The 19357-nt window shown below is 40.1% G+C and overlaps 4 protein-coding genes across 7 annotated transcripts in view; all 4 read left to right on the top strand.

Moving 5' to 3' along the window:
• The first annotated feature begins 512 nt into the window (after positions 1-512).
• Positions 513-6167, top strand: gal3st1a (galactose-3-O-sulfotransferase 1a). 2 transcript variants are annotated; one of them, XM_039802341.1, is made up of 3 exons: positions 513-957; positions 3640-3790; positions 4057-6167. In XM_039802341.1, the coding sequence occupies exons 2-3, from the start codon at positions 3663-3665 to the stop codon at positions 5204-5206; spliced, it is 1278 nt and encodes a 425-aa protein (XP_039658275.1). In that variant the 5' UTR covers positions 513-957; positions 3640-3662; the 3' UTR covers positions 5207-6167. The 2 variants fall into 2 exon arrangements, with proteins under 2 accessions (XP_039658275.1, XP_039658274.1); XM_039802340.1 differs by lacking the exon at positions 513-957 and adding an exon at positions 2535-2590.
• Positions 6168-7833: 1666 nt separating this feature from the next.
• On the top strand, positions 7834-15518 carry lztr1 (leucine-zipper-like transcription regulator 1). Of its 3 annotated transcripts, none has more exons than XM_039802338.1 (19): positions 7834-8507; positions 8613-8675; positions 8766-8822; positions 8924-9003; positions 9133-9241; positions 9696-9779; positions 9862-9919; positions 10031-10170; positions 10245-10446; positions 10929-11039; positions 11205-11297; positions 11417-11512; positions 11758-11929; positions 12044-12213; positions 12365-12648; positions 13169-13318; positions 13646-13751; positions 13875-13955; positions 14395-15518. In XM_039802338.1, exons 1-19 carry the CDS (start codon positions 8356-8358, stop codon positions 14509-14511), a joined length of 2325 nt encoding a protein of 774 aa, XP_039658272.1. In that variant the 5' UTR covers positions 7834-8355; the 3' UTR covers positions 14512-15518. The 3 variants fall into 3 exon arrangements, with proteins under 3 accessions (XP_039658272.1, XP_039658273.1, XP_039658271.1); XM_039802337.1 differs by having other exon boundaries at positions 7835-8507; positions 11755-11929; XM_039802339.1 differs by lacking the exons at positions 13169-13318; positions 13646-13751 and having other exon boundaries at positions 11755-11929; positions 14395-14531.
• Positions 15519-17293: 1775 nt separating this feature from the next.
• Positions 17294-18283, top strand: cldn26 (claudin 26). The gene has a single exon (XM_039802336.1). It carries the CDS (start codon positions 17356-17358, stop codon positions 18010-18012), a length of 657 nt encoding a protein of 218 aa, XP_039658270.1. The 5' UTR covers positions 17294-17355; the 3' UTR covers positions 18013-18283.
• A 762-nt stretch (positions 18284-19045) lies between these two features.
• Positions 19046-19357, top strand: part of LOC120560137 (apoptosis-inducing factor 3) — a 97434-nt gene continuing 97122 nt past the window's right edge. Inside the window, exon 1 of the mRNA XM_039802324.1 lies at positions 19046-19148. The gene's annotated coding sequence lies outside the window, so the exon portion shown is untranslated. The remainder of the gene's footprint in view (positions 19149-19357) is intronic.

Raw genomic sequence — 19357 nt, 5'->3', positions numbered from 1 at the left:
CACATATTGCTACATTCTGCCTAGCTGAGCCAAATAGACTTGTCACTCGTAGTTGAATGTTCATTTCATTCTCTGTTGAAATGTCTATCTTGCACAAGAGATTGTATTGAGACTGGCACTTTTCACGAGCATAGGATACCATGTTTACTGTATGTCATGTTTACTCCCATTCTTAAAATATTGACAGCTTTTAATGCATAGATTAGAGAAACAAATTTAAACCATATTTCAGGCATCTACACAGTATTGCATGACAAACCAGGCTCTGTAGGTTGCTCAGTTTGTTTTGATGTTTTTTTTTTTTGGTAAACGTGGTGCAACAGGTAATAGCTGTCTTGTCTGTCTACATTCCTCCTTTAGCATGTATGTGTTCACACAGCTTGCTAAATAAGCATTATAAACAATGTAGATACAGTGGTCTTGATCAAGTGGTACAATTGGAGCCTTTGTGCTTTGGCTTTCTGCATTTGTTCTTTTTATGCTTTTCTCCACCCCACCTATCAGCTTACAGCTCAGACTCCAGTGTCTCCACTCAATAGCCCTCTGTATGTAGACACAGAATGGGAACTATACAGCCCCTCTCGTCTCCTCCCTTTTTGTCTTTCTCCCTGCCCTCTTTCTTCACATTGAATGACAAGTGCATGTCCCCTGACACACTTCCTGACGTCACAGATGGATAGATGAGCCTCCCTGCAGAGCTTTATTCAGCGAGGTTCGTTTTTAGAATTGAAAGTTGAGGGGGAGGCGGCAGGTGGCCCAAGGCATCAGGTGTGCATGTAGAGAGGCAGCAACCAGATGAATGAGCTCCGTAGTGCTGGGCATGCGACAAGGGAAGCACGGGACTGTGCTGCAGTATGTGCATGTCGAGATCTGACATAAGAACGGCTTGGGAAAAGAAGAGGACAATGCAGTTGGACAAGAAACACTTTTAGTTTTTCTTTGGATTTATGTATGAGGGTAAGACAATCTCCAGTGTTTTGTTTGAATGTGCTTTCTCTGCAGTATTATTTTGTCCTTGTAATATTGCTTATGGTCTTTGTCAAATGTTAGATCAACAAGTTAGTTCAGTTAGTTCATGTAATCACATTGAATGCCTACACGGAAAACTGTTAAACATTATCCTAAATGTACTCTTTATATTTAATCTTTAAACAATATTACTCTTGATCAACTAAGCTCCTACCATAACAAAACAATAAATCAGAGTTTGGTGTGCAGCCATGCAAAGCTCAGGGTAAAAGTGGACTGGAAAATTGCCTAAAGGAGGTCCTAATGTTTGAAAGGTGATTTTAGTAGGTGAAATTTCAAGATAATGAATTACAATTAAGTTTGTCCAGTGGAATCTCAGGTTTGAAGGTTATTGCAGGCATATCCCTGAGGCAGGAGAAAAACATGTCACTTGAAATTCACTCTGCATTTGCAGGCTAAAGTTTTCCACCTGAAACTAGCCCTGTCCTCAAATGTCACACAACAGAGTGGCTTCTGATGGCAGAGAGAAAGAGCTCTCACATGCCTCCATAATAGACCCTCATGGAGTCCTAACAAAGAGCAGACATAACCCTTTTAGCTGTATTGGTTGAGCAATGTTTGTATAATGCTCTGATGATAAGACTGAAATGTAACTACAATTTATGGGACCAAGGTGTGCACAGTAACTCAGGCCAATATGAAGGTTTAAGACATCAACCTTAAGCCATAACCCAAAGCTTTACTAAATACAAAAATGAATAATAAATGACACACTGGATACCATATAAAGGACATCATACTTAAGACTAGGATGGGATTACGTCTGGATTTTTCAAAAGGTTAAAAGGCTATCATAGTTTCAATTCATCATGGATTCATTAAAACTGGTGTGTGATTTGCAAAAAATGATCATGGACGAAAGTATTTTGCTAACAGAAAAGGAGGGTAAATGCCCCAAACATCAGATGATGTACAACAAACCCAACTCCGAACACAGACAGATACACACACACACACACACACACAAACACACACACACACACACACACACATATAGAAAGAAACAGCGGACAACTTGCACTCTATTTAAATTCTTTGTCTCTCCCATTTTTCATCTCACGACCACTCAGATTAGACTCAATTAGATCTTGTGATCCTTTGGAGAACTGAACTATATAAGTATTTTAAACTACGTCCAGCTCCAGCAGCCTCAACAGTAATAATACAGTATATACACAGTACTTTTACTTTCAACACATTTAAATTAAAATACTTATATACTTTTACTTAAGTAGGATGCAGTATTTTTACAATTTAGTGTTGGTTTGTATTTAATTATATTATTTTTATTTAAGTAAAGGATCTGAAAACTTCTTCCACCAATGGTTGTACCATATAATGTCCTCCAACCTCAACTAAAAAATGGTAACAAAGATATTTTCACTTTTTAATGATTTTAACTTAACTGAGCTTTAACTGATTTTAAGATTATTTGTTTGTGCCATTTTTTAGGCCTTTATTGGACAGGACAGCTTAGACATGAAAGGGGAGAGAGAGGGGGAATGACATGCAGCACTGCGTCGAGGACTGATCCTCTGTATATGGGCACACACTCTACCAGGTGAGCTACCCGGGCGCCCGAGCTTTAACTGATTTTAACTTTGCTCTGTTCTCTGCTGCAGAAGTATATTTTTCATCACAGTTTACAGTAATCAGGGTCCTTTCTTGGTGAGGGAAGCTCAGAATGTCATTTTTTCTGAGAGGAATTGAAGAGAGAAATGGGGAGGAAACTTAACTGATCTGCTGTGAGAAAAAATAAATTTAGAACACTTTCACTGAAATCTGATTTTCAACCAATTTGTCTGCATAATTGATTCAAAATATTAATAAACTATAAATTTAGTTATAAAAGCTAAAAGGCCCTCCTCAAACCCTGCTGTGTATTGGGGTCACATTCGTTCACATAATGCTGAAAATTCCAGGTGGTCAGTGACACTTTTTAACTGTGTAGCTGAGTCAGCAGGTGGCTCGTCTTACGGCAGTCAGCAGGGGGGAATGCAATATCACTTTCCACAGTAATGCATTATTTATTTTATGGGACAGCTGAGAAACACTATGTTAGTCATTTCATTTTCTAGCTCACCATACAATTTAAAGTACACCCTGTGTTTAAAATGTTTTTGAAGTAGACAACTAAGTGAAATGAGGCTAACTGTGAAACTGGTCAAATACACTGAAAATGTGCCTCCCTGTGGGTAAATAGTCATGAGTACCTTAAATGATGATGCACCTGATGACAGCACTGCACTGTTTAACAGAATACTTAAATCACCATATAGTTAAAATGGACACCTTACTGTTATATTACAATTTTAGGCTATTGCATTAGATTGCTTGCTGTATGTTATTTTTTCCACTCCAGTAGAAACCAGAGAGCAAAGATTGTAATCTATAGGGTCACTTTAATTTCCAAATCACCATCTAAATAAATCATTTAAAGTGGTGTCAATGTGTCCTCAAAGCTTGTTTTCTTAATAACAGAGATAACATAATAGAGGTAGAATAGAATAATAGAGTTTTTATTGTATCTATCTACTAATAGAAAATGTCTGGGCAGCTAGCAGGTAGAAAATGCTCACCATAATGAAGATGATGTTCTGTGTTTTTAAGGTAATCCTTGATTCTGCTGGACCATGGCTGGCAAGCAAGGGAGGCAGTGGAGGTCCATGTGCAAAGGCCTGGTCCTGGGTACCCTCCTGACCAGCTGCATGATCCTGCTTTACTGCCTCTCCACTCCCCAGATCCACTACACTCTGCCTGAGTAAGACTCATCACACTGGTGTACACGCGTTCTCTAAAAAACATAATGTTAAACATACAGTATGTCAGATTTATTCAGCAATTACTGTATTTTAGAGCTGAAATGATTAGTGATAATAATTAATGTCATTTTTCAATCAACATTTTTTTAATACAGCCTCTCAAATGAGATGTTTTGCTGCTTTTCTTCATTTTGTGTGAGTACATTTCATCAGCATTATCAGCACATTTATCATGTGATAGTTTTCCTTGTTTTCGTCTGTGTAGAGTTCCAGTGCCTTATTCCTGTGCCCATCGTCCATCCCAGCTCCATCCCAAACCAACCACAAACAGCTCACAACAAACCCCGGGTCAGACCTGCACTCCTAAGGTGGATATCATGTTCATGAAGACCCACAAAACAGCCAGCAGCACCTTCCTAAACGTCCTTTTTCGCTTTGGGGAGAAGCACCGGCTCAAATTTGCCTTCCCTGACAGCAGAAATGACTTCTTCTATCCATCTCTTTTCCAACGCTCCCAGGTTAAAGACTACAGACCTGGGATGTGCTTCAATATTATCTGTAATCACATGCGCCTTAATGCACCTGAGGTGGCCAAGTTGCTACCTATGGACACTTCCTACATCACTATTCTGCGAGACCCTGCAGAGCTTTTTGAGTCATCCTTCCACTATTTTGGCCAGCTGGTGCCTTTTACCTGGAAGATACCAGGTGATGATAAGCTGACTGAGTTTCTACGTGACCCCAATTACTACTTTGATCCACAGGGCTTCAACTCTTTCTACCTCAAGAATCTGCTGTTCTTCGACTTTGGACAGGACAACACTCTGGAGCTGGATGATCCGCAGGTAGAAGAGGTAATCAGATTCATTACTGAGCGTTTTCAGCTGGTCATGTTGGTGGAATACTTTGAGGAATCACTCATCCTTCTCAAGGATGCCCTCTGCTGGGAGCTGGACGACGTGCTCTTCTTCAAGCTTAACGCCCGCAAGGGATCCACTGTGTCTAAACTCACCCCTGAGCTGAGGGCCCGGGCTCTTGAGTGGAATGCTATTGACTGGAAGCTATACCAGCATTTCAACCACACCTTTTGGAAAAGAGTAGATGCATATGGACGGCGGCGCATGGCTGAGGATGTGGCAGAACTCAAGAGAAGGAACACGGAGATGGCATCCATCTGCATTGAGGGTGGTCGTGCTGTAGAAGCTGGCAGCATCCAAGAGACTGCCATGCAGCCCTGGCAGCCCATCGGACAGAAATCCATCATGGGCTATAACCTGAAGAAGAATGTGGACAAGGCACATCGAAAGTTGTGTCGAAAGATGTTGATGCCAGAGCTTCAGTACTTAACAGAGCTTGGGGTTAACCTGTGGATCACCAAGTTGTGGGGCCATGTCCGAGATATCCTTAACTGGTGACTAGACATGTGAGCAAGGGGGCCAACTCAACTCTGACAGAATGTATTGAAACAGACTGTGTGGCTAATAGAGTGAAATGTTTAAGTTTTCTGTCACATTTCAATCCTATGACCTGTCTTGTTTTGTTTAAATGTGTCAACATTGACTTGTTTGCTTTTCATATGATTGTGTGCTGTAATGTATCTGATGGATGTTTGAGAAAAACACTTCACAATCTACAAATACTGAACCAGTTTCCTAAACGCAGATGAGGCCTAGTATTGTTCTCTATGTTTGTGAGTCAATTATACAAAATGTAAATGTTCTTACTCTCAGATGTGAGCTTGTTTTAATGGAGCAGATGAGGGAACAATGACGTCTGGGACTACTTTGATAAGCTTTTTAATGGAATAAAGACAAAAATGTTGCCATCCCTGCCAACTTTAAAGGTTCTTTGAAGGCACAGAAAGAATGGTACTTTGCTTTGAGCTTAATATTGTCTTTGATGTCCATCCCTCAGAGTTGAAACATCTAAGTTCTAAGAGACTGAAAGACCACTAAGGGCTGAAGTACAGATGTGAAAATAGTGAATGTAAGTACTACATCCTACTTTACTGTCTGTGGAGGACAAAAACATCCATCGTTTTTAAAGTAAGTGAACAAATACAGACGTTTCTAATGGCAGACGTTTTCACATTCACAAGGAAAGCACAGGGGCAACAAATGATCATTCTGTTCCTACAGCTAGCCATCGTTTTTGTTATTAATTACACCTGTGCAGTAACATGTCAAAATGTCTGTCATGAAATAGGTCTGATCAATAATATTTAAAGGAATCAATACATTAGAAGTACAGCACTATGCATTCAAAAAGAAAAATAATTTCCTTATTCATTTACTTTTCTTATCCATTTTTATAGCATATAATGTGTTGTATGTTGAGCTTTCTGCCATATGATATAAAATGTTCCCTTCTTTGCAATTTTAAGCCAATTCTCCTTTCTCCTGATATCACAGTGTTAATCCTAGGAACATTAGCCCTTGCCAGGTGTTTTGGCAGGTACATTGATGATGTGGTTGAATAGTGAGCCAAAGAAAATCATTGCCAGCCAAGTATGGTAAATCCTATCAAGAAAGCTACTACGGCAATAACTAACCGTTAACACCACCTACATGTGTTTACACCACAGTTATGAAATATCTAAATAAATAAAAATATCGTTATTAAACAAACTAAATAAATAAATAAAAACAAACTAAACTGAATACAAAACTAAAGTAAGATGGTATTGCCTTATTAAAAAAATAATAAAGGTGAATGTCAAACATTTCAGTTTTTAGTTTTTTAGCTTTAATATTCCACTGCCGAAAAAAAGGAGACCTCATGAATTTCCGTTAACTCTCGTAACATTGAACCGCAGAAATTGAACGGACTGGCCATTCTGGCCAGGAAAGAAATTAAAAAGTCCAAACTAGGGCGCCCATATATAGAGGTTTACTCCTCGACGCAACCGGGCCCGTAGCCGACCTGCGGCCCTTTGCTGCATGTCATTACCCCCTCTCTCTCCCCTTTCATTTCTTCAGCTGTCCTGTCAATAAAGGCCTAAAAATGCCCAAAAAAATTATATATATAAAAAAGTCCAAACTAAACGAAAATAAAAGCTAGTAATTCTAAACAATTATTATAAGAAATACATCCATGTTTTTCTTGATAATGCATTGTGCTACTCATTTATTTCTTAATTTGTGTCCACACACACACACACACACACACACACACACACACACACACAACACACACACACACACACACACACACACACACACACACACACACGTATATTTATATGCATTTAATGTTTTGTTTATGGTTTTGCATTTAATAATGGATTCAGTTATTAATTAATATATCTGTAGTGTAATGATTTTGTCCTCCATACACCTCCCCATTATTTTTTATCCTCAAAATAAAGTAAAAAAAAAATTGCCTACATGTAAAATTGCATGTATTAGCCTAAACGTTCTGATTCATAAAATTGATAGTTTCCTTTCTATCTGTGACTGTGACTGTTTCATCCTTATTACTGTATTATAACAATTACCAAGATTGTTCTTGTTTAATAGTGTATGAATGTATATGACGTCACAACATTTTTGAATAAGTTGGAAAAATATTTCATTATTAAATTATGGACCAAGATAAACCACCAATGCCAGTGTTGGCAGGGGCCATTTGGGAATGAACAAATGTAAGAGGATTGTCCTGTTAAAATTAGTTTGGGATGCAGAAAATACACCCAAGTGGAAAACACGGATACATTCTCTAAAGGTTATTTAAAGCTTTAAATAACCCTTAGGGAACCTTTAGCTAACATTCCCCGAAGGTTACTTGTTTTGTTCGGTCACTCATCTCTATTCATTGATGGCACAAACATGTGAATGTGCATAGTGATGCCTAGTGGTAGCACTGGTAATATAACAAGCAGGCACAGATTTGGAAATAATTTATATTGATACTGAATGGTATAAAAAGTGCATCATTATGAAAAAGAAATAAAGCACTAAATAAATAAATGTCCTTCTGGTTGTTGATTTTTACATTACAGGAAGTGAGGTACTCACTGGTCTCGCGCTCGGGGGCGTGGTTGGCCGAGAGTGCTCTTTACCCACAACACTTGTCTGCTGCTCATACTTAGCTAAGTGCAAATGACGTTAGCTTTTGTGGCTACTAGTGCCTTGCTGCGAACTCATTCACTTCGTATGCATACTAGCGGAATGGTTGAACCGGATAAGGCAGATATTTTAGTGTGACGTTGGTAGCTATCCGTTAACTTTCTATTCGCTGCAACTGTTCGCTGTTGCTTGTTTTGCAGATTAGCACAAAGCTGGCTAGCTGTGCGGCTAATGTTAGTTTTTAGCATCGCGTCCTTTTATATATGTCAATGGTCGCGTCGCGGATAGCTAGCTAACTGTTGTTAGCCATCTGACGTAAATAACGCGGACTTTAGTTGTATCTTACTTAAAGCCAAGGTAATACTAGTGCACAGCTAAATTACAAAAAAACATTAGCTGTCACACTGGATGACTAACTTTTAACGATGGCGTTAACTGTGGAAGTCCCTGCTGATGAGTGGCCCTGAGAAGTGATTCCGCTGGATGAGTTAGCAACAATGTCCTGTAAATCAACCAAAGTGGCCCCGAGTGTTGATTTTGACCACAGTTGCTCCGACAGCGTGGAATATTTGACGCTCAATTTTGGCCCATTTGAGACTGTTCATCGCTGGAGAAGACTCCCTCCGTGTGATGAGTTTGTTGGTGCAAGGTAATATGTTGACAGATGAGTAGGTGCAGCTTTATCTGACTCCACTGGCTTAATCTTCAGGTTTACAGCCTTTTAATCACCCTGAACTTCATTTTCTCGGTTTAGGCGCAGTAAGCACACTGTTGTGGCATACAGGGATGCCATTTACGTGTTTGGGGGAGACAATGGGTGAGTAGTAGTGGGCAGTGACTGGCATTCTAACTTCATAATTATTGTCCACCACATCAAAAGCATTAAACATTTTGTGTCCTCTAATAGGAAGAACATGCTGAACGACTTGCTCCGTTTTGATGTGAAGGACTGCTCATGGTGTCGGTAAGATTGCATCAATGCACTATTCCACCTTAATTAGCAATTAAAGAATTTACAGACTGTGAGATATAATGTATTGTCCTTTTGTATGATATTCACTACAGAGCCTTCACCACTGGAACTCCACCTGCTCCCAGATATCACCATTCAGCTGTTGTCTATGGCAGCAGCATGTTTGTTTTTGGTAACTACTTTTTTTTAATTTATTTTTTATTTTTTAAGCTTATGTTCCTCATAATCACATGTCATTTATGCTACCCATTTTAAACTCGGGTGATATTGATCCTCTAATGCTTGACTTAATATTTTACAGGGGGCTACACCGGAGACATCTACTCAAACTCGAACCTGAAAAACAAAAATGACCTTTTTGAGTACAAATTTGCAACAGGGCAGTGGACTGAATGGAAAGTGGAGGGGAGGTAATGTGTGTTTTTAAGATGTTTTAAATTGTGTTTCTAGGATAGATGTTTTTGTCTTTTTTTCACAGCCAGTTTATGTTGGATTGTTTTAGCCTTTTCTAAAGCAAATCTGGAATTTATTGGTGTTTATTTTGGATTGTTTTTACAGGGTGAAAAAGGACACATTACCAGCAACGCTGTTTTTTTTGTTTTTTTTACGTTTCTATAATTAAAGGTTATTGTGAGCTGTCTTCGTTGTAATATGACCTTGTTAACTACAAATTGCAGGGAATAGTCTCTTCCTATACCTGGAAACATGACTATTTTGGGATGGAGGCATAGAATCTATGAGGAAATCAGTTTAAACCAAGCTGTTCCTTTTCAAAATGTTGGGTGTTTCTAGTGTGAATCTGTAAAAACCAAAAGCTCAGCCAGTTGAACATCAGATTTCACCCCCACTTTATCTCTGTTTCAGCTTGCCAGTAGCTAGGTCTGCACACGGGGCCACTGTCTATAGTGATAAACTGTGGATATTTGCTGGCTATGATGGGAATGCCAGGTATGTTTGACTTTTTTATGCTTTTGTCACAACTGACACATTATTTGCATAAAATGTTGACAGATATTTCCCCCTTGTGCAGGCTGAATGACATGTGGACCATCAATCTGCAAGATCGAGAACATGCGTGTTGGGAGGAGGCCAGTATAATACATTTCAATATATTATAACCAGAAGGACATTGAGAGGAGAACGCTCACCAACACTACTGTATGTGTAAACGTCTCTTCCTCTGCCTTTGGTTCCATCAGATCGAGCAGAGTGGTGAGATTCCTCCATCTTGCTGCAACTTCCCTGTAGCTGTTTGCAGGGACAAGATGTTTGTGTTTTCTGGTCAGAGTGGAGCCAAGATCACCAACAACCTCTTCCAGTTTGAGTTCAAGGGCCACATGTGAGTACACCCTTTGCTTGTGCCAGTGTTACATGCCAGTGTTACATGGGCTAGTCATTACTCCATCTTCTCAGGTGGACACGCATCCCGACTGAACACTTACTGCGGGGCTCCCCTCCACCTCCCCAGAGACGTTATGGCCACACTATGGTTGCCTTTGACCGCCAACTGTATGTATTTGGAGGTGCGGCCGACAACACTCTGCCCAATGAACTGCACTGCTACGATGTGGACTCTCAGAGCTGGGAGGTGATCCATCCCAGCATGGACAGTGAGGTATGAACCAAATGGATTTACAAAGAACTGTCAATAGACGATGGAAGTGGTTGAATGATATCTTAAATATGTGACAGGCTGAATTATAAAACATGTTGGTCCTTAACTTACCACCCCTACTGTAGCATTCTCTGTTTTATGTTACTGCAGCTGTTTAGTTGGATTAAATGTGTGTAAAAACTATTTATTTTTTTAAATTAATTTTTTAGTTCAGCTACCCTTCAAGCAACATTGTAGGGGACAAACTGCATTTTATTGTTAAAACTTATCTAGAAAGCCTGGTGATTGTATGATTATATCATATGTCTGGCTAAAGCACGAGTACATGGCAGCAGACTCGGTGCTTATCACATTAGTATGGGAGCTTCTTTAATGCCATCCTGGATGTGCATGCAAATACATCTGTTATTGAGTATTTAACTACTAAAAGTAATATTTTTGAACAATCTCCTTGCATCTCTTTTACTTCCCTTCCCCCTCAGATGCCCAGTGGGAGACTGTTCCATGCTGCTGCTGTGATTCAAGATGCCATGTACATCTTTGGAGGAACTGTGGACAACAATGTGCGCAGTGGGGAGATGTACAGATTCCAGGTTAGTGTCAACCAAAACCATTGTTAATATTTTGTTAAGCACCTGCATCATTTTGGACACTGGTCAAAAGCCTTCCCTGTCTAAAGAAAATATTATGGACTCGGTGTACTTAAACTGTCAAGCTTGTCTGGACAGTAGTTTTAATAGTTATGTATTTCCTCACAGTTTTCCTGCTACCCAAAGTGTACACTCCATGAAGACTATGGCAAACTGTGGGAGAATCGTCAATTCTGTGATGTGGAGTTTATTCTGGGCGAGGTGGGTTTGTATTACCGGAAGGCTAAGCCTCTGCTGATTTGAAATTACAAGGTGACATTCACATTATCCAACTAAAATGATTTCTCCATCTGTTTGACTCCTTGTTGTGTTGTCTACAGAGGGAGGAGAGAGTCTTGGGGCATATTGCCATAGTGACTGCAAGATGTCAGTGGCTGCGGAAGAAAATCCTGCAGGCTTGGGATAGGCAGCGACAGGTCAGTACAAGTACACTTTGTTTCCTCTGAAGGGAAGACAATCGGTGTTGTCAGATGATATTTATTTACACATTTGATAACTCAACTATCACATGTTGGTGTGATAGTTGAGTGAAATGATGCTAGCTAGTAAATGATTATCAAATTTCCCGAGGATCTTTACTCTATCACAATACTGATATTGTTTTGAAGCAAATAAAGTGGTGTTACAGTTTTACATAATCTTCTGTCTCTATGTGCAGAAGACTAAACAAGACAGCTGCGAGGAAAGTGACGAAGGGGCAGCTGGAGGGCCGAGGGATATCCCAGCAAGCAACAGACCGATGCTAGAGGTATCCATCAGGGAAGCGGAGGCCCAGCCTTTTGAAGTCTTAATGCAGTTCCTCTACACAGACAAGATCCAGTACCCACGCAGAGGTACCTCTCTCCTCATGGTTGCCCTGTTTATCACTTGTTAGATTCCAACTGCAGTAATCCCCAAGAGCGACAAGAAAAACTGATAATTCTTCCTTTCTTTGCTTGTCTCCAAAGGTCATGTTCAGGATGTTCTTCTAATTATGGATGTATACAAACTGGCCCTTAGTTTTCAGCTTTCCCGCCTCGAGCAGCTGTGTGTGCAGTACATTGAGGCTTCTGTCGACCTGCAGAATGTTCTCAGTGTTTGTGAAAATGCCAATAAGCTGCAACTGGACCAGCTCAAGGTACGTCTGGTTAACTGTTAAGTGTCATTTTTACTGCCCTCCAGTGGTTAAAGTTCATATTGTTTTCAGCACAATAACATGTTATACTTTCAATCAAAAGAGATCAGTAAAATAATCTATTCTTACGTTAACCATTTTTCTCTTCCTCTAGGAACATTGCCTTAATTTTGTGGTGAAGGAGTCACACTTCAACCAGGTGATCATGACGAAGGAGTTTGAACGTCTGTCCACCCCACTGATCGTGGAGATTGTGCGACGAAAGCAGCAACCTCCTCTCCGCTTGTACTCAGACCAGCCCGTGGACATCGGGACCTCCCTGGTCCAGGACATGAAGGCGTACCTGGAGGGAGGCGGCTTGGAGTTCTGCGACATTGTCCTGCTGTTAGACGGACAACCACGGCCTGCTCATAAAGCCATACTGGCAGCCCGATCCAGGTAGGGACAGCGCCGGTTTCATGATCCGCTTCGTGCACATGCAGCAGCTAGAGCAAGTTATCAGACCCCTGGATTTTTGTACATTCTTTGTTTATTTGTGGGAAGCACGACTTTTAGCTCTACAATTGAATATGCTTCATCAAAAAATTTAAGCTGCTCCTTACTGTCACAAGAGAAAAACACATTATCTCAAGCAGGTTTACCTCTCATTTTCATAAATGTGTTAGGCCTTTGCTGTCATTTGTGTTTGTGTTGTGATCCAAGGTTTAATAATAATTACATTCATGTTTATAGTAATTTAAAAAAAACATATTTTACGCTATACTTTATGCTTCAGTAATAAATGTGTTGTAAATATTTTTGGTTGAAAGAAAAAAGAAAGAGGTTAAAAAGTAAAAAATGTATTTTGCATCATGTGCAAACATTTTAGACCTAATTTTTTTTCTTCTCATTGCAGTTAATTTCAGTTTAGTGATTTGTCTGACACTTTTTTTTTAACATTTATATTTTTACCCCTCAGTTACTTTGAGGCGATGTTCCGCTCCTTCATGCCCGTGGACGGTCAGGTTAATATCTCCATCGGTGAGATGGTTCCAAGTAAGCAGGCCTTTGAGTCAATGCTGCGTTATATCTACTATGGCGACGTTAACATGCCTCCAGAGGATTCCCTGTATCCTTCTCAAATTTAGACTGCTTTATATTCATTCACCGGATTAAGTCTATTAAGGGGCCATTATTGGAACTGCACTTGTGTGTTGGACTTTATTCAGCCATTGCGGTCACTTCTTGCACAAGATACTATGCAGCAACAACATAAACATTTTGTAATCCTTTCATTAGCATTATAACTGTCTTCCTGTCCAGTGTTAAAGTTGCTTATGGGTTACATTTAATGAGCAAATACTCTGCTGTCTCATTCACATGAAGGTTATGTGCAAAGTTAAAATCACAAACTTTTTCACTGGAATGTTTCACTTCCTTAACCTGTGATAAACAGCTATCTGTTTGCTGCACCATATTACTATGGGTTTTCAAACAACAGACTGCAGGCTTACTGCAAGCAGAATCTGGAGATGAATGTCACTGTGGAAAATGTCTTGCAGGTATTTGTTTTCCCCGAGCTGGGGGGAGCAGTGACCCAATTTGACAATGTTGTCCCATACTTGAAGGCATTTTCTTATGCAGAGTGAATCATTTACTCACTCCTTTCTCCCTCAATACTTCAGATTCTGGAGGCAGCTGATAAGACCCAGGCTCTGGACATGAAGAAGCACTGCCTGCACATTATTGTCCACCAGTTCATTAAGGTGGGTGGGCTTGTATCCGGAGCCCTGGGGGTTTGCTGCCCAATCACTGCAGCTGAGCTAACCCTGTAGGCTTGTCTTCTTTGCGGGAGACTGACACCGTTGGCCTCCAAGTGGATCACCCTTCATCTTCTATGTAGAAAGAAGACTGTTTACAGCCGGCCGGCTGAACAAGCACATCATCACATAGCGACGAGGGTCATAGTGCCACTCTGGATATTGTTTGTTATTCAAACTAACAGCGAAGCACTCAATTCTCACCCTGCTTCACTGCAGTGTTAGCTATTGTTAATGTTTCTGCTTCTTTCTGTTTATCTTTATTTTTTGTGCATGAGCAATCAAGTGCTGCTTATTCCTCATTTCACTCTGTTTGACTCATTGTCTTGTCTTGATTTGTGGCTCATTTTTTCCCCCCATCTTTTGCTCTCCTCCCCTCCCAAAGGTATCCAAGCTCCCCAACCTGCGGTCTCTCAGCCAGCTGCTGCTGTTGGACATCATTGAGTCTCTAGCTACACACATATCAGACAAACAGTGTGCTGAGATGGGCTCCGACATTTAAGAGGACGCCAAGAGTCGGGCTCTTTTCTCTCACAGAAGCCATACATCTCTGCTCCACCTACTTCTAGTCATTCCCTCGTAAAAAAATGTTTAAGATTATTTTTTGGGCATTTGTAGGCCTTTTATTGACAGGACAGCTGAAGAAACGAAAGGGGTGAGAGAGGGGGAATGACATGCAGCAAAGGGCCGAAGGTCAGAGTCGAAACCGGGCCCGCTGCGTCGAGGAGTAAACCTCCATATATGGGCGCCCGTTATACCAACTGAGCTATCCGGGCGCCCAGTTCTTTTCTTTATGTTGGCCCTCGCATGTCTTGACCCACAAACAGTAGAAGGCTTTCATTCACACAGTATCAAATTGTTCTCACTCTGTATCTCAATGAAGAGTGAAATCATGGAAGAAACCGGATTTTAGCTCAGTTACAATTTGTTAAATGGTCTAAAATTCCCTTTTATGTTAAGTTAGTGATTTATTTATTTTGATTACAGAATTAAAACTTTTGCAAGGTTTAATTCTGCTCAGTATTGCTGCTGCATTTTTTTTAATACATTTAGATATGCAGTGGACTGTAATAACTCATACTTGTGACACTAGAAAGGTTCAAGTGTGGCCATCAGCTGTTATCTGCTCAGATACATTCTAAGTCATCTAAATGCAACTTGAATAAAGTATACTATTACATGGATTATTTATCTATAAAACTGTATTCATCACTCGCAGTATTCTCAGCTCTTACTCAGTTAACAAGCCTGGATAAAATGTAAGGAATCAAAATCATATGAAAATAATTAGAATGTATGTCTGTCTTAAAGCTCTTTGTTTTTGTTTAATGTTATTGTCACTGGTACACATCTTTTGTAATATGTATCACCTCTTAACCATTACTAACAGACTCTCTCTATCCATACAATATAGCAATGTGTATTTAGTGACCTCAGTATGCTGTTATTAAATATTTAACCATACGGATTTCATGTATTTAAAGCCTTAATAAATCTTATACAAAATGAGTCATGCTATACTGAGTCTCTATGGCCCCTCTGCACTCTGGACCCCTGTCAAGTACAGAGCCAGTGGAGGCTGAACTCACTTGATACCCACTCAAAAGTCTCATTTTCTTGGTTCCAATATCCCCCTTTGCTGTCTTTTGTGAGTAAAATACATTATGTAATTAATGTTTTTGCACAACCATCCTTTGGCAGTTTGCAATTAAAAGTAAAGTGTGCCAAAAATGTCCTATGGAAGCTCAGTATTCATATTAAATGGTGCTTTGACATACAGGCCCTGCAGTGGACATCAGACTGTGTTGTCATAAATCTACTGGACCCTCTGACCTAACTTACCTTTAAGATGAATTAAATTATACGCTCACCCCAAACAAAGAGCAGATACATGGCGAACTACATTGTATCTGCTTAGGCTATACTACAGTACAGTTGCTGGCCCCGCTGGCTTGAGTTTCATTTAAAAGCCATGGCCGACTCTACTCCAGCTATCATCTAGCTGTGAGCTACAATATAAAGTGTTACAATAGGCATGGATTAAAACCGATGTCTAAAAGTAAGCAATTTACAGATATGTTTTAAAAATCAATGCAGTTTCTCCCAAGTCTCACAGTGGAGTATTCACAAATATTTCTATATGGCTGATTTGCACAAATCTGAAATTCTTTCACAGACCTTTGCCATACACTAAAGCCATTGTAACCTATGTACATTGTGAAAAAGCTGAAGGTTAATCCTTGACCTTTCATCAAATTAGCCACGTCCTTCAGGGGTTTCAGTTTCCACAGATCTAAGGATGATAAGGTCAGACAAAGCTCCTTGGTTAGAGAGGGCGAATGCCTTTGGCTTCTGTAAGGTTTTGCAATTTTGATTGTGATTAACTCAAGTAAGCTAAATTAAAGTTGAATAGGTTAATTTGATTATATAAATAGCAACTTCTTTTTAAAATACTTGTACAATAGTCAATCAGGCCAGAAAGATGGTTAGGCCAACCCTAAACATTTAAACTACATTAAGTATAATTTGAATAAAATGGAGAGATTGTAAGAAAATGTTGCATTTTGTAAATGATTGTGGGTTTAGACCATTTTATTTCTAAGTTATATAGTACATTTTGCTCATGGGATTGAGAAATAAACGTTGACCTAAATTCTGAGGCGGTAGATTGAATTTTCTGTTAGCTGCCAGTTGTACTGCGAGATCTGTAAGGACCCTCAGTGGAATTCACAAAGTGTTGGACTCTTTTGGGCTCTGTTGTAAGTACCCTTGCAGTGAGCACAAAGTGCTATTCATGGTCCAGATACTTGAGACACTTGGCAAATCGAAAGCTCGTCCTTTGATTTTCTTAGTGTAAATGTCCTCACTAAATTAATGGCAAAGTCTCATCAGTGACATCAGTAAAACAACAACTCATCTGAAATAATCACAACTTAAACTAAAACACAAACAGGCCGCTATAGTAATTCCTGGAGTAGATTTTAATTCTTCTTCTTTTTTGAACCTCCAATGCCCAGCTTGCTCATGTTTCATTCATTTAAGTTCACTTATGCGCACACAGCCCAGACTCCCGCTGGACATATTTGGTTTCATCTAAAAACAGACTTCATTGTTCACTGCAATGATATTGAACACAAACAGTATGTCTGTTGTCATGCCACAGTCCCGGATTATCTCTCACTTATCAGGTGCATTTTATTAGGAGGCTGAATAAGTGGGCTGGCCCCGTTGGTCCTGTTAGCAGGTGGGGCGGGCCACAGAGCCACTCTGGATCTCCCAATCTGTTACATAGACCTGCACACTTGAGCAGGAATCACAGCACAGTGTGTATGTGCAGAGGCAGAAGATGGTTTTTCTAACAACTAAAATGATGCAAAGGACTGCACTTTTTGTGACGTTTGGGGGTTTGGTCACATCTCTGATCACCACCTTCCTTCCACTGTGGAAGACAATGAACTCTGACCTGAACGAGGTGGAGAACTGGTTCTCTGGACTGTGGCACACCTGCCTCTACACTGAGGAGGTGGGAGTTCAGTGTAAGGCCTACGAGTCCATCATGGGGCTGCCTATGGACCTGCAGATCTCCAGGGTGCTCATGTCAGTGTCTATTGCCACTGGAGGGTTAGCTCTGCTGGCTGCCTTCCCAGGACTGGAGGGGGTTGAGATGTGTGTGGGGCAGCCTGTCCTGAAGAGACGGCTCCTCATCCTCGGCGGGGTGCTGTCCTGGGTGTCGGGGCTCACTACCCTGGCTCCCGTCTCTCTTGTGGCCTACACAACTGTGGTGGACTTCTGGGACGAGGGTTTTCCTGATGTGATGCCACGCTGGGAGTATGGAGAGGCAATGTTCTCTGGATGGTTTGGAGGTTTGGCTCTGGTCATCGGAGGGACTCTCTTCTTTGTATCTGTGTGCATGGGGGACTACGACCAGAGGCCGCCAAGTGTGCCAAACAGCCCGCAGGCAAAGCACAGGACAAAGCACTACCTGAAGACAGAGGTTTTATAGATGACATATGCACATTCATATACTTCATATGGAGCTTTGTCAGCCTGTAGAGTGATGACATAATGACATTACTTGTTAAATACTTAAATACTACAGTAGCTCTATTTGTATGACAAAGACAGGAATACAATTTCTGACTGAAGTAACATTAAAGCCACATGTGTTTTATTTGTTAATTTCTAAGTCAAATTGTAGACTACATCTTTTCTTTAATCTCTGTTTCTGGTTAACTATGAGATTGTCATCAGGTTTTGACAACTATTAAAGTAATGTGACATAAGAAACTCCAGTAGTTGTTATTCCTTTGAAGTCTACAGAGTCTGGAAAAATATAGGAAGGCTTTAATTACCAGTAGACAGGCACCTATATAGTGTACATAAAACTTTTCTTTATAATACAATGGATAATAATTACTCAAAAATAACCTGTTAATTTTTTAGTTAAAACTAGCTGTGGTGCCATGTTAATGTATTTCAGTCCAGTTAAGTCTGATTATCAGGCCACTGACTCCCAAATTGATTGACTTTTAATTGAAGGAGAACTGACACTCCAGTCTGTAGTACATTAGTAATGCTCAAAAAACAGGCTTCAAGTGAGAAAACTACAGTTTTTCCACATATATGCTGATTAGCCTACATTACATACATATATGTGAACATATAATTGTGATTTAGAGTTGCATTTGTAATGATTTCTTTCTGTTGACTTTGATTTTAGAGGTATGTTTGAAGAGTACAATCTGGTTAAACTTTCATCACTGTAGCTTTCAAGAGATGAATAGGCACCTGAGCAATGGGGCAAGTGGAGCAAATGCATCCCCATTATTTAATTAGGGGGAGCAAAGTTATAGTTTTGCTGCATCCCACTTTTTGTCTTTTAAAAAAAAAACTATCATCAGTCCCTGCAATCAGGTGATTATATTTAAGCAGCCTATATCAATGATCACTTTACTATTTGCAGCAACTAACAAAAGCCAGTGACTAATTAAAAACAACAACAACAACAACACATTTTTAGACCACCCTTTGAGTTGGTTCAGTCTAACCCGTCACTGATGATCGCTTGCCACAGCGTGCTTTGGCTGTCAATCACAGTCTGTCAATCCCCACACGAGTCCGCTGAGACTGTTTAGGAAGGTAAGAAACATGCCTTTTAGCTTAACTCCGATCATGGACTGAAAATAGAACATAGTAAAGGGGTGAAGTTTAATGCTTGACCATTGTTGGTTTCCGCGGCTGTTACCTTCAATAGCACCGCGTCAAAGCGTCTATTTCCCCCAGTTTTAGGGTATGTTGGAGAGCCTATTTAGGCAGACGTTTCACAGTTTTGATCAGCTCAAACTCAC

This window comes from Perca fluviatilis, chromosome 6 (assembly GCF_010015445.1).
Source record: "Perca fluviatilis chromosome 6, GENO_Pfluv_1.0, whole genome shotgun sequence".
Classification (NCBI taxonomy): domain Eukaryota; kingdom Metazoa; phylum Chordata; class Actinopteri; order Perciformes; family Percidae; genus Perca; species Perca fluviatilis.
This window is presented reverse-complemented; position numbering and strand designations above follow the sequence as displayed.

Excerpts from the sequence above, each read along its gene's own strand:
- cldn26 (XM_039802336.1), top strand. The coding sequence starts at position 17,356 with ATGGTTTTTCTAACAACTAAAATGATGCAAAGGACTGCACTTTTTGTG.
- gal3st1a (XM_039802341.1), top strand. The coding sequence starts at position 3,663 with ATGGCTGGCAAGCAAGGGAGGCAGTGGAGGTCCATGTGCAAAGGCCTG. Across the intron at positions 3,791-4,056 it reads ATCCACTACACTCTGCCTGA|AGTTCCAGTGCCTTATTCCT; the intron begins GTAAGACTCATC and ends TCGTCTGTGTAG.
- lztr1 (XM_039802337.1), top strand. The coding sequence starts at position 8,356 with ATGTCCTGTAAATCAACCAAAGTGGCCCCGAGTGTTGATTTTGACCAC. Across the intron at positions 8,823-8,923 it reads AAGGACTGCTCATGGTGTCG|AGCCTTCACCACTGGAACTC; the intron begins GTAAGATTGCAT and ends TATTCACTACAG. Across the intron at positions 9,780-9,861 it reads GGCTATGATGGGAATGCCAG|GCTGAATGACATGTGGACCA; the intron begins GTATGTTTGACT and ends CCCCTTGTGCAG.